Source organism: Clupea harengus, chromosome 19 (genome assembly GCF_900700415.2).
Source record: "Clupea harengus chromosome 19, Ch_v2.0.2, whole genome shotgun sequence".
Classification (NCBI taxonomy): domain Eukaryota; kingdom Metazoa; phylum Chordata; class Actinopteri; order Clupeiformes; family Clupeidae; genus Clupea; species Clupea harengus.
The window spans coordinates 27,053,497-27,068,436 of NC_045170.1; the positions used below are offsets into that span (position 1 = coordinate 27,053,497).

Genomic DNA, 14,940 nt, shown 5'->3' on the forward strand with positions numbered 1-14,940 from the left:
AACTAACGTTGGGTTTCTTATAACAATCAAAACAATCGCTTACGATAGCAGATTGTTGACTTGAGACGAGAGTAGAGGTTCATCAATCCTGTCTTCATTCTCTGCCTCAGCTGACAGCAGGTGCTGCTTGCTTTGCCCACTTGAGAATAGTTCTGCTAGCTGGCTATTAATGCTACTCTACTGCGGGCAAACTTTGCCCTGGCATGCAAATGTATGAGCGCAATTGATGAAGAAAATATGTTTATGTTTTGTAACATGCTTGACAGCGGCGTCTAAAAAGGCATTGGCTTGTGTCTTCCAAATCTCCCAAAACTAAATGTAACACATATCATTTTGGTGATAAAACAAAATAAGTTGGTCCAGAAAGTTCCTTGTGCAAAACAATGTGATTCTCATTTTCAACCCAAACACAAACTGGCCAGTCATATCACCTGAAAATTGCAGGACATAGCATTCCCTGGTACAATGAATCCAGCATGAATACTGCCTAATACTGTCTTACTTAATGGATTACATGTCACCAATATGAGATTTTTTGATGTACTGCAATTATATATATACACACTTTTCTTTACAGGCTTAATTTTCACACAACACATTTTTTCAGGTTCAAGCTCTGGGCTCTGTAAAGCGCCCTAAGGACAATTTCAATTGATTTTATGGCTGTAGGTTTTTACATAAAAAAACAACTTACTTTTAATGAACTGCACGAGGGTGAGTTTCTGCATCTGGTCAGGTTTTGGTCTTTCAACCTTGAGTTCATCCTCCAGTTTGGGGTTGTGTTCATTTGATGTGGATTCCTGTGTAGTCAAAATAAAGTGTTGCTATGGACAGCTGTAATTTTGAAATTAACCATCATTTCAAGCACATTCTACAAAAACAGTTCTGACCTAAGAGTATAGGTCATTCCATGCCAACTCATCTACAGCATCCAAGAACATGTCAGGGCGTTTCATGAAACAATTCAAGTAAATTAGTCTATTTGAATGATATCACTGTGCCTAACCCTGCCTGGCTAGGTGTATAGGAATATTATTTAGCATTTAGTTAAAACAAAATTTAAGAACTGAAAATTCAATCAAGGTGTACTGTCTGCATGTATTACCTCACACCTAAAGACTCTTCACACCACAGATTAAGCACCATTGTCTCCTTTCTTTATTTTCAGTGTTGGCATTTCAGTTCTGGATTACGATACCCCTCAGTTAGAAGCTACATTTGTGCTCTGACAGCATAAAGCAGACAGGTTTTGGTCCCAGCATGCCAGAATCAAGGCTCATTGACCAGCAGATCGCTTGACTAACAGGAGAAGTGTCTCTAGTCTGTAAGGTGACCAAAAATGTCACCAACATTTTTATAACATCACAAGCAACTGGCTTTCAGAGTGGTGCCCATGCAATGACGTCAGCGATGATTGGCCAACATTCTGGAGGAAGCATGGGCTACTGCAGAGAGGTGCTGTCACCAGTCTCCTTTAAAAGAATCTAGCTCCTCACCTAGCCAAGGCTAATTGCTGACAATCTAAAAGATCTACTACCCTATACTAACTTCTGCTGCCCCAATAGACTCATTGCCCAAGCACAGACAAACTGTATTTCTACCCAGAACATCTAAGCACACTGTAAATCACACTGATAGAGGTATTACCTGGCGTGGAAGGATAGTCTTGTAAGCTATAAACAAGCACTTTTTGATGCGAAATCAGCCTACTATTCTTCATTGATTGACAATAATAAAAACAACCCAAGGTTTCTCTATAACACCATCTCTAGACTAACACAAAACCACAATACAATTTCAAACATTTTGTTCCTATAACCTGTACCAGTAACGACTTCATGACATTTTTCAATAATACAATTTTAACAATAAGAGAAAAAAATTGACAGTCTCCATGACCCCACAGCCCTTCCAGGATGCAGTATGACTACCTCTGTAACACCCCCACATCCTGGTGCACTCCTAGAATCACCATGACTACCTCTGTAACACCCCCACATCCTGGTGCACTCCTGGAATCCTTCACACCCATTGACCTCCCTGAATTAAATTCCCTGATCTCATCTAAATCATCAATGTGCCTACTTGACCCTATCTCCACAAAACCACTTAAACATGCACTAGCCTTATTGAATGAGACACTACTTTAAGTAATGATACATCTGACATTATGCTTGCAGGCCCTAAACAATTGGGTGAGGTTATCTAGCCATCTACCCACACTCGATGGCATCTCATTAACATCCAACACTAGTATCAAAAATCTTGGTGTAATTATCAACCAAGACCTCCTTCTTGACACATAAAATAGATCTCAGACATAATTTAATCTACGCAATATTGCCAAAACCAGAAAAGTCCTATCCCTCCAAGATGCAGAAAAACTAATCCTCGCTTTATTACACTAGAATACTGCAATGCTCTCCTTATAGTGTATGTTGGATCCATTTCTGCTGTTTATGATTTTTTTATGATATTTATTATGATATTTTTTTTTTATGATATTTATGTTATTTGCTCATTTCTAGTATTATGAATATTATTAGTATTATGATCTAAGCTCTACTGTGATGTTTAGTATAGCCTGTGTCACGGGGTGCTTAGTGTTAAGTAGGATTGGGTGTCTAAGCTCCGCCTTTTTTGGAGATTTACCTTTACACACAGGAAACAGGTGGTGGGTTTGAATCAACTGGCGGGAGTAGAGGGACACAGTTTTTTGACGGTGGCGTTAAACCAGATTATGTAAACCCTACGTTACGAACATAACTTACTTAACTTCACCCGCACGTTCTAAACATCTGTCTACCCTCGCCAAAGTGGATCCGAACGAAATCGCGTAGGATGCCGCAATATCAGTCAAACAACTGTCCGTATCAGTCAACAAACAGTTTGTATCAGCCGGAAAACTATCCGTATCAGTCTCAGGCAACCCTCGCAAACAAAGGACTTTGCCAGCTTTGAATTTCCAATACAAAGACAATGCATTGGAAGGATTGTTTGACGCATCCTACGAGCTGTGGTCCGTGAGTAAAACTTTATTCCCCGAAGTTACGGAAACATCAACTTCCTTAATCAAATCACCAGCCACACATTCCGAAGGAGATCGTAAATATTATTAGGCAGATATTGAGGGGATGTTCTATCAAGTCCGAGTCCCTGAAAATGATGCTGACTTCTTGCGGTTCTTATGGTGGCCTCATGGCAATGTCGACCAACCCCACACAGAGTACGGAATGGTAGTGCATCTATTGGGCACTGTGTCCTCACCAAGCTGCGCCAACTATGCTTTGAAGAGAACAGCCATAGACAATGAGGGCAACGTGGCCATGGATGTTCTGAATACCATCAGAAATAATTTGTATGTCGATGACTGTCTAAAATCTGTTACCTCTGACAGACAAGCCATTCGTCTGGTCAGTAAACTCAGAGAAGCATGTGCTACACGAGGTTTCAGATTAACGAAATGGGTGAGCAACAGCAGATCTGTGCTAGCCTCAATCCCAGAAGACAGAGCCTTGAAGGAAATTGCGAATGTTAACCTGGTGAATAGTGAGTTGCCACTATAGCGCACTTTTGCCATGCAGTGGAACATCGCTTCAGACACCTTATGTTTTAATATCTCTCTGAAACAACAGCCTTACACACGACGGGGCATACTCTTAGTCGCCAACTCTGGTTACGATCCTCTCGGGATTTCTCGCACCTATGGTCTTTTCAGCAAAGAGGATAATGCAAGAACTCTGCAGAGGAAGCTATGGATGGGACTCAGAGATTCTGCCCACTGTTGCCGAGAGATGGGAGACATGGATCGGTGGTCTGAACCAGTTGACAAGCCTGAACTTCAGAAGATGTTACCACCCACAGGACTTTGGAGAAGTTTGCGATGCCCAGCTGCATCATTTCTGTGATGCCAGTGAGGTAGGATATGGCACAGCGAGCTACATGAAACTCACCAACACCAGAGGTTTCATTGTTGCTGCTCACACACTCACTAGACATAAGAAATATGAACATATCTCACCTGTACTCTCTGCACTGGCTCCCTGTCAAAAGTAGAATTAATTTCAAAGTACTCCTTCTAACATACAACGCTTTAGCTCCAAATTACCTCAAGGGATTAGTTGTCCCCTATTGCCCACAAATATCACTTAGTTCCCAGAGTGCAGGTCTCCTTGTAATTCCAAGAATATCAAAAAGCACAACCCTAACCATAACTCATCAAGACCTCATATATGTCAGGATTGTGCTCTGTATTTGTTTTGTGTTTCCTTGTTCCCGCCATGTGCTTTCCCGTGTTTGTTTGTTTATGCCATGTGCTTCTTTGTTGTCATCTTGAGTTCCGCCCCCACCTGCTTTCTGCCACGTCCTGTTTTTTTCAGTCACTTTCTGTCTCACCTGGGCCCCATTCGTCGTAGGGCTGAAGCTAAGTTAATCAATTGTCCTTTTAGCCCGTTAACATTAGCGAGCTGATTGAGAACAGGATATATTGGCTCTTCAAAGGCTGGTCCGCATCCAAATCATGTGGCTAATTTCAACCAGGCTAAACTTATCATGGCAATTGCGCGTGCACGTCCTACTTCAAAAGGCAGGAAAGGTCGATCACCAAAACAATGATTTTCTAATGGTTCTCAAAGAAGAGGGCTCTTTTTTTCTCCGCTGGCGAGCAGGAGATGAACATGAACGCTTATGAAAAATACAAGACCATAATCATTGCAAAATTCAACACCGCCACCGCTGTGAGAGCAAGACTAGAAGCGGTGTGTTGGGATGTCTATAGGATGATATCTATGTATGAATACATGACGGCAAGTGTGAACTGGTACAGCAGGTTGCTAGTTCGATTCCTCTCACCTCCTACCTCTGTGTAGTTTTACATTTCCTTGTAAGTCGCTTTGAATAAAAGCGTCTGTTAAATGACTAAATGTAAATGTATTAATAACAAATGCAATAAATTGAAGCAGTGAAAATAAATTGTGTGTATTTCTCTCTTCTTATCATGAGTTCACATTAATCATTTTCTACAATAATGATATGCTATGGTGTACTAATAACACTGTCATATAATTATGAGTGCTTTGTTCTCCGCATCGCGGACACTGCAAAAATCAGTCAATGTTCGACTGTGGTGTTCGCAATAAATGACTCGAGAAGGTCTTGTAAATTAATTATTCCTTGTTGGCTGAATCGGTAGCGCTCATACAAGAACTCATCATGATGGAATAATGGATCTTGGCGATTGCAAAGAACTCTCTCCCTACGCTAATCTAACTATCTAATATGGCTCCTTGGTCAATGGGATCCCTCCTTTTTCCGGGGGTGTGGCAAGCTTATCCAGCTACACTTAAGTTAGCCTGCGCTGGAGTAGGTTAGTGCTAATTGATATGTAACTATGGCGATTTATCGAAAGTTGCTTCCACGAACCAAAAAGAGGGGCGTTTTTCATCTTAGCCTGAAAATTAGCTCGCTAAACCGTTTAGCGAGCTACGAAGAATAGGGCCCTGCTTTGTTAAATACCCTGTTTGTCTGCCTGATTGGTTTCTCCTGCGTCTTGTTAATTCCCCTTGTTTAGTTCACCTGTGGCTTATTATCCGTTTCCCCTTTTTGGTCATTAAGTTCAGTCTTGTGTTTCGTGTTGGTTCGTCAGTCTAAATATAGTGAGAGATTGGTGAGTCCTGTCTACCTGTATTCTTGCCAGTATTCCTTCTCTGCCTACAGGTAATCCCCAGTAGCAGCCAGACCACGAGTAAACAAAAGATGCTCTCTCTGTCCTGTCTACTCCAATGGCCATTGCCTGATCGGTATATACTCTGGTGCTGTTTTACTTATCTGTTCCTCTGATGGCTTTACCTTGGTTATCTGTTCCTCTGGTGTTTGTTTGTTTTTTCCCTGTGTGATTAATAATCTGTGGCATGGCCTCACTTATTTGGTTATCTCTTTGGAGATTATGGTTGATTGTGTCTTGGTTAGTGCATCTGCCACCTCATACATCTGGTAGGAAACCCCATCTAGTTGTTTGCTCCTGTTCTGTAACTTCCTCCTTTATTTGTTTGTACAAGCAGGAAGGTATTTTTCTGCTGCTGATTTTCAGTGATCATCAGTATTTGGTTTATGCAGTTGAGCTTTATTTTTGTTGTTGTTTGCCTGCTCGCTTGTTTTTTTTTGTGTTGTCACTGGTGTTTTTATGCTGCTGCTGATTATCAGTGTCCAGTAGTTATCAGTATTTGGTACTCTGTACTTTAAAATTAGTTTTTTTTGTGTGTGTGTGTTTCTTGTTGGCTGGTTTATTTCAGTAATGATCTAGTCCTTTTGTTTTTCCCCCAGAAACTGTGCACCTATGGTAGAGAGATAGGGTTATCCCTGGTGTTGGTACAACATGGGCTCAAGTAGCAGAAATGGCTAGTATTGCAACCACAACACAAAGCGGAGTTACCTTACCAAGTTACACTGATTCACCTTAAACATTTGCCACACTGATGTTAATTTGCATATACATTTTAATCACGATAAGTGACTTGTTTATAGAACTACTTCTTTCCACCACTCAATAGACTCAACCAAGCCATGCTATAACTTCAAGGTAATATCTCTATAGTGTGTGTGTGTGTGTGTGTGTGTGTGTGTGTGAGATGTGTGAGAGAGAGGGACTCTGTGTGTGTGTGTGAGTTTGTGTGTGATGTGTGATGTGTGAGAGAGAGAGACTCTGTGTGTGTGTGAGTGTGTGTGTGTGATGTGTGATGTGTGAGAGAGAGAGACTCTGTGTGTGTGTGTGTGTGTGTGTGTGTGTGTGTGTGTCTTGGTCTTGAAAATCCATTGCATTGGTCTTGGTAACAAGCTACATCATGCCCCCTCTCCTTTAGAGAGCAACTACATGATGCTTCTTAACAAGTTTCTGTTCCGTCTTTTTACATTGTTTCGTCTGAGTAGTTTTGTAAGCAAAAGGTGCATCCCTTATGAAAGAGTATGCTGTTCTTTGCAAATCTTTTATGAAACGCCAAAGTCGTATCCTTGGTTCAAGTTAGCTGGTAGTAGTAAGAGAACCCGGGAAGGCGGCTTAGAGAAAGAACAAAGTTTTAGCTTCGGAATATCTGCACAGTAATCTTGGATTGCACGGTCACAAGTCACGAGAATACTCTTCAACATCCTTACAGAACTACGTAGTTTATATAGGGTAGAATTAACACAACGGCATAATTCATGAAATGCTGTGGTGTGGGTTCTTGATGTCACTCTTTCCGTGGGGGAGAGGACATGGGCGAAATGTCTGCTTGGGGGAAGGGGGGTATCCATGTCTGGGGGTCAAGCTAGGAGGTGGGGGAATGAGAGGAGGGAGAAATGTGGGGTGTGAATGCCAGGCAGAGGGGTCTAGTTGACCACGATTATCTAAATGCTAATATGCCTGGCTCCAAACATCTGGCCATGTCTGTAGACATGGGGGTCTATTGGCATGGCTTGGTATGTAAAATCCATCAATATCTAACTCTTACATAGTTGGCTATATCCCTTTCAATCAGACAAAAAACTAAATGAAGATTGTTCACAAGTCCCAAATCTCCAGTCGAGTCTCAAGTCTGTGTAACCCTCACCCTTCAAGTCTCAAGTCTGTGTGAACGACTCAAGTGCAACTCAAGTCCCCATCTCTGCTTTCAATAAAGCCCTACGTATTCTGAGAAGCAGTGTCAGCAGGTCAACAAGGTTTTGTTACTGCAAATGTCAACCCAGGTGCCAAGGTTGCTTACAGATGTTTCCAGTTGTTTATCTACCTGTTTTGGCATGGTCCTCGGGAAGAAGAGATAAGGCACGGAACTGAGGAAGAGGAACGAAGCAGCCACTAGGAATCCCAACCACCAGGCACCAATCCATCTTGGGTCATCTCGATCTATTCTGATGTCATCTGGAAAGAGAAAATGTTTTCAAATGATAATGGTATACTTGCTATACCATAATACCACTAATGGTGTAACTGCTGTCATGAGTGAAGACCAGCACATAGACACTGCCCCAAACACGCCCTGTTCATGAAGTTGACTTATGGTTCCTAGCTGTAGCTCTTGTTCCTGTAGCTCACCTGGTAAAGCATCAGTGTTACTATTAGTGTGATAAAACTAAAGTCATGGGTTCAATATTTAGGAAGCACACCCACTGATGGAAAGTGTTATTGTGTGCTACACAGTAAGTCTCATTGTAGAAAAGCATCAGCTAAATGATAAAAGTAAAGTTCATATTGTAACCACATGAACATAAAGTAACCACTGCTGTATGCCTGTTGGAAATCAGATGGTAGTTGTCAGAATCAGAAGGGGATGTTTCCGACAGAAGCGCTCTTTTGAAATCTTGCCCTAATCTCAACATGGTGTGGTAAAAGCAAAGCATATTGTGCAAAAGAAATATTTATACAATATTTATTCATATAATCAGTGCACAAACTTGACACATTTATATAACAATATGTACATGTAAACTATTTCACCCTTTAAATTTACACAAAATTTGTGATATTTTATTGCTGGCAACATTTTAGATCTTCACCACAGCTCCAAATTCCAATGCATTTGTGAAGTCTTTCTACCTTTTATGCACACCAATATTTACTGTTGGTGGAAGAAATTCCTATTACAATGGTACACTGAAATCTGAAAGAACAAATTCATATTGCATGAAAACCCAACATCACATATTTGTATTTGTTTAATTGTTGAAGATAAGTCTGCACCCAGATTCAGATTGTACAGGTGGAAGTTAGTCACAATAGAATATTTCCTGTCCTCGGCTGCAGCAGACGCATTGCATCATTTCCTCTCCTCGGCTGCAGCAGACGCTTGCATCATTTCCTCTCCTCAGCTGCAGCAGGCGCATTGCATCATTTCCTCTCCTCAGCTGCAGCAGGCGCATTGCATCATTTCCTCTCCTCGGCTGCAGCAGACGCTTGCATCATTTCCTCTCCTCGGCTGCAGCAGGCGCATTGCATCATTTCCTTTTCGACAGAGTACGCTGTACGCTGCTAGGTGCTTCTGAACAAAAATGTTTTGGTGCCAATTCTTATCACAATTGCTTGTGACATTACATTGTAATTACTTCTATATCTGAATTTCTATTGAATTTCTTCCTTCCCTGCCAATCCCCATCAGTGATGCTAGCTAGCTATCACTGGTTGGATAATTTACCTGTGTGTGCCATGGCTTCTCCCTCTCGTCCTGTGTCTGTCTGTTAGCCGACTGTGAAATATGTTTGCCTAATTCTCAGCCTCCTTTAGCGTCATAATACGTATAACAAATGTAGATTATTGGCTAGTCTGGAGATAAGGACAAATTAGCTTGAATCGTGTTTTCACAATGTAGACCAAATTAGCTCGCTAACATTAGTTAGTGAAACTCCGGTAGTAGATGCGGTTGCAGTCGACCAACAGAACTCAGCCTACTAGCAAGCCTTTGGCAACGAAATACAAGAATGATTTACGGTGTAGCTCTCATCTCTAATAGATTCTCCCCCCTTAGCAACACTGATGCTGATAAAGTTCTGGTAGTTGCCGGTTCAGCTCAGAGAAACATTAGGGTGGAAACTCTTATGGCCACTGTCAACTGTATTCTTGGAGCTAGAGTTTTTAACATCGAACCATACCTTAAACTGACTGCAAATTCTAAACAGATACTTCAAAATTCGTATCCACACCAGCACAAACGATGTCCGCTTGCAGCAACCGGAGATCACTAAGCTTAATTTCGTGTCAGCGTTTACTCTAGCCAAGCAGCAAATGTCAGATTCTGTATGTTCTGTTCCCTTAGTCATTAACCGTGGTGATGGGATGTATAGCAGATTGTCATCACTCAATTCCTGGTTATCAGAATGGTGTTCATGTAATGATGCAAGCTTTATTGACAACTGGCAAATATTCTGGAGGGCCTCCACAGAGAGACGGCATTCACACTTCCCAGTAGGGTGCTGTTTCTCTTTAGAAATCTAACGCCATACCCAGCCGAAGCAGGTTGCTGACAATCCAAAATGAACACCAGGAGGTAACACTATAGCCCTGGACAAATCACAACTGCCCCAATTGAATCATTGCCCATACTTAGTCACATACAAACAGTATCCATACCCAGAGCATTTAAGCAAACTACTCCAATCACAGTAATCAGACATAAGACAGGAATCTCTGATAAAGATACAGACTTTATGGATACAAAACCCTACCAATACAAACCTAAACTTGGTTCTTATTAATATAAGGTACTTATCATAAGCTGCACTGGTTAATGAGTTGATGACAGACAACCAAATTTCAAATAATTTTTCGAACTGAAACATGGCTAAAACCAGACGGATATTTTGCCTTGAACGAGTCAAAGACCTCCAAGTCATGTTAAATACCATATGCCCTGCAGTATTGAATGTGGAGGTGGAATAACAACAATTTACCTTGCCAACCTAGGAATTTCCCCAAGACCTGACTTTAAATTTAAATAATTTTAAGTTCTCATCCATCTTATATACCCAAACTGGAAAATCACAGACCCCCTGGCCACACTGAATTACTATCAGAGTTATCCGACTTCCCATCAACCGTGGTTATTGATTCCGATAAAGTTTTTATAGAGGGAGATATTAACATCCTGAGGGACAAAGAAAACAATAGTCTTACAATGGCATTCCAATCACTGATAGACTCCATTGTGTTTTCCCAACATGTAAACACGCCCACTCATGACTGCAACCACACCATTGATCTTGTATTACCATATGGTTTAGAAATCGACCATCTAATACTTCTACCTCAAAATACTGTCCCATCACTCAATAACTTTCAAAATGCAATTAGAACTCTGCAGACATTTGGAGTCAATCCACTTCTACAGCCGTTGTTTTGACAAGACTACTATAAAGTTCATGTCTGAACTACCAGCCACACTCACCTCATTCTCCAGGCACAGAAGGCACATCCCCATCTCATGTTGACCTAGTAAAAGTCAGTGTCAGAAATACAATTAGCTAAAAACGGGGTTTTTACATTGCACAGTGTCTACTTCTCGGTAACTCCCTAACAAACAACTTTTATGTACAAATACGACCATCTACGGAGTTTGGTCCGCCATCTTTTTTTTTCAGCGTCGCCTGGTCTTCGGAAAAAAAAAACGTTTCTGGTACGGTTCTGGTGGTGAACTACTTTGCGACACCCACCAACCGAAGGAGAACTTCAAAAGGTTTTCGACTCCGTTACTGTGACCACACAGTTGCTTCGACGCAGTCGTAGAAGCATATCTCAGCCTTTACTCATATGCAGACTATATGGTGTCAGCACCAAATAATCAAAGCCATGTTCCTGCTTACATAAGCACATGATTCATACAAGGTAATTATTAATACAAGGAGCTTTATTAATATATTCTTAAGTCATTAACAGTGTTCAAAAATTATCTCCAACAATTTCGCTAGACATACAAAAATCCACAATGCAGTCAAACACTGTTCCTATAACCTGTCGCAGTTATCTCCTCCCTCTCCATGACCCTGGAAGGAAGCACTGTGAGTCCCTCTGTAACCTAACCTTGATCCCGATAACCTGGCTAATTATAGGCCTATATTCAACCTCCCTTTCCTGTCAAAATACTTGAAAAAGTAATAGCAAATTAACTCACTTCCTTTTTACATAAAAACAACATCCAAGAAGATCTCCATTCTGGCTTTAGAGCCCATCACAATTTGAATCGGCCTTAGTCAAAATTCCAAATGATCTACTCATTGCATCTGATCATGGATGCATTTCAATACTGGTTCTTGTAGTTCTTAGTGCTGATTTGGACACTGTAGAACATTTGATTTGACTACAGAGACTTGGACACCATGTTGGTATCAAAGGCCATGCCCCATCACTGGGTTTGTACTCCAGAGGGGATCAATTCAATTCAATTTTATTTATATAGCGCCATAACAATACAATTGTCTATAGGCGCTTTACAGAGCCCAGAGCCTGAAACCCCCTTAGTGCAAGCACAATGGCAACACGGGCAAGAAAAAACTCCCCGTTAGTCAGGAAGGAACCTTAAGCAGAACCACGGCACATAAGGGGGAACCCATCTGCTTGAGGTTGGCCGGGTGGAGATAGGAAGGGGGGATGGGGGGAGGGTTGTGTGGCAGAAGGGGAAGGGAAACAACAGGTGTTGTACATAGCCTGAATTTGGTAGATGTACATAATATATATACAGACATCCGGTGGTAAATACATAATACAGACAAGACCAGTTTAGTGGGTATACACTGTGCTCATAGGGTTACTGTTACAGGGGTAAGGGGAGTAGGAACAGACCACCCACCACCCTGGTTAGCCATGCCATAGAATAAGGTGTTTAAATAATTGGCAGAGCATTGTTTTTTTATTGATTTTGTATGACAAATCTTCTGATATTCTGTTTCTAACCCATCTCTTTTTTTAATAAGATGTTTAAATAATTGGCAGAGCATTGTTTTTTTATTCATTTTGTATGACAAATCTTCTGATATTCTGTTTCTTACCCGTCTCTTTTTTCTCTCATATATTAGGACCATTATCTGTTCTATTTTTTTATATTTGTCACACTTAAATGTTTAAGATCAAACTCATTTTAATATTAGACAAAGATAACCCGAGTAAACACAAAATACAGTTTTTAAATGATGATGTCATTTATTGAACACAAATAGCTATCCAACCCCATCTGGCCCTATGTGAAAAAGTAATTGCCCCCTTAGTTACTAAATCAACCAATTAACCAAATTGAATTGATAATTTGCTTCAATTTCACTAGACACACCCAGGCATGATTACTGCCAGCCCTGTTGAATCTAAACATCACTAAAATAGAACCTGTCTGGCAATGTGAAGTAGGCAAAAAGGTCTCAAAAGCAGTGGTGCCGTGATCTAAAGAAATTCCAGAACAGATGAGAAACAAAGTCATTGTCATGTATCAGTCTGGAAAGGGTTACAAGGCCATTTCTAAGGCTCTGGGACTCCAGCCAACAACGGTGAGAGCCATTATCTACAAATGGAGAAAAATTGGAACAGTAGTGAACCTTCCCAGGAGTGGCACGAATTCTTCCACCCTACTTAACCTCTGTACATCTACCTAAGATAGAAAACTGCCTACAAGATGTAAAATCTTGGATGGCTAACAACTCCCTGCTCCTTAACTCTGATAAAACTGAGGTTATGCTTGTAGGCCCCGATCAATTGAGAATGACACTAAATGTCATCTCATTAACACCCAATACTAGCATCAAAAACCTTGTACCTATCAACCAAGACCTCCTACTTGACTCACACATAAAACAGATCCTATCCCTCCAGGTGCAGAATAACGAATCCACGCATTTATTACATCGTGACTAGATTACCGCAATGCTCTCCTGCCTGGATGCAGCAACAACTCAATAAAGAGCCTCCAGCAGAATGCTGCTGCTCGTACACTCACTCATCCAAGATGCAGACACCCTTTCCATATTCAAATCAAGACTAAAGACAATCCTCTTTAGTGCATCCTATAGCCACAAGTAATTGCGACCAAAAAAACCCCATCACCTGTCGGGCCAGCCAGCCAGCACAACTAAACATAACTAAACACATACAAAAAAAAACAAATCTATAAAACTGGGCTACAGACAGCGTATGTTGTATCGTGAAGGAGGGCCTTTACGGATCCCGAGTACAGCATACAGCGTGTGTTGCGGCTGCCACCAGCCAATTGGGCACTGTTGTGTACCCTGCCACCGTTACAAAGCTTATGACTAAAACTCCCCATGCACCAAGTCAGCCAACATAACTAAACATAACTCATCACAACTAAACACATACAAAATCCCCCAAATCCATAAAACTGTGCTACAGATAGCGTATGTTGTATCATGAAGGAGGGCCTTTACAGCATATGGCGCGTGTTGCGGCTGTCTCCAGCCGGTTAGGCACCTGCCATCCTAACTCAAATCTGCATGCACCATGCCAGCCAACATAACTAAACAATATGTAGGATATTTAAACTAAACTAAGAGATACATGGATTGATTCAGCAGTATGGAAGGCCTTGTTTAACAATTACATAGGCTGAACAGCTGAGAAAGATATAAAAACTAGATAATTGACTTTGCAGGGGCCCCACCAGGCGCCCTTGGAGACAGAACCCTCGTGAGGGGATAACGCTCACAAAAGAGCTCATATAAGGAAACATATAGGCTAATATTAGATAGGTAGTTCAGGTAAACAGCCATACAAGAATAACCACAAGACACACATACGCTTAAGGGTATAAAAGAGCCTGCAGAGCGTTCACACTTGGAGACAATCCATGGATCTCTCCTTGTTGTAGCTTATTGATTACAATAATAAACTTCCAGATTCCAGCAAGCAGTCTCCGGTCTTCTGATTGAAAGAAAGGTGTAGGGAGATTCAATCTCGCCACAACAATAACAAAACAAAATGCTAAATAATATTCCCATACACCTACCCATGCAGCTCTCTCCCTCTCCTTTTATATCACATTGCTAATGCCTATATTAAATGATAAAATGGCCATATTGCCTACTGTTAATTGACTACCTAAAACAAAACAAAAATGTTCTCTCTCTCTTATAGCATGATCCAATTGCTGATGGCTGTGGAAACATTGCTCCTCACCACCACTACTTCTCATCTACGCATATGGACAGCCACACTATACCCACTCACTCTGTCTTCTTTTTTCTCTCCTAGTCTAGACTATCTTCGCTATGGGACGCTGCTGTAGTCTCTTCACCTGATCTACCTGTAGAAACCCTCGGCCCGCATGCACCCATCACCACCGTACACTTACTCTACCCCATACCCTATGCAGGCATTTATAGGCCATATATATTATTGCCACCACCGACATGTTTTTTCTGTTCCTACTCTCCTTACCCCTGTAACAGTAACCCTATGAGCACAGTGTATACCCACTAAGC

At 41.3% G+C, this 14,940-nt stretch overlaps 1 protein-coding gene across 1 annotated transcript in view; it reads right to left on the reverse strand.

The window, feature by feature from the left end:
* slco2b1 (solute carrier organic anion transporter family, member 2B1) overlaps positions 1-14,940 on the reverse strand; it is a 70,467-nt gene that overhangs the window by 22,581 nt on the left and 32,946 nt on the right. Inside the window, exons 7-8 of the mRNA XM_012818516.3 lie at positions 7,761-7,891; positions 695-800 (exon numbers count right to left, since the gene is read on the reverse strand). Coding sequence (XP_012673970.1) covers positions 695-800; positions 7,761-7,891 — 237 coding nt within the window. The remainder of the gene's footprint in view (positions 1-694; positions 801-7,760; positions 7,892-14,940) is intronic.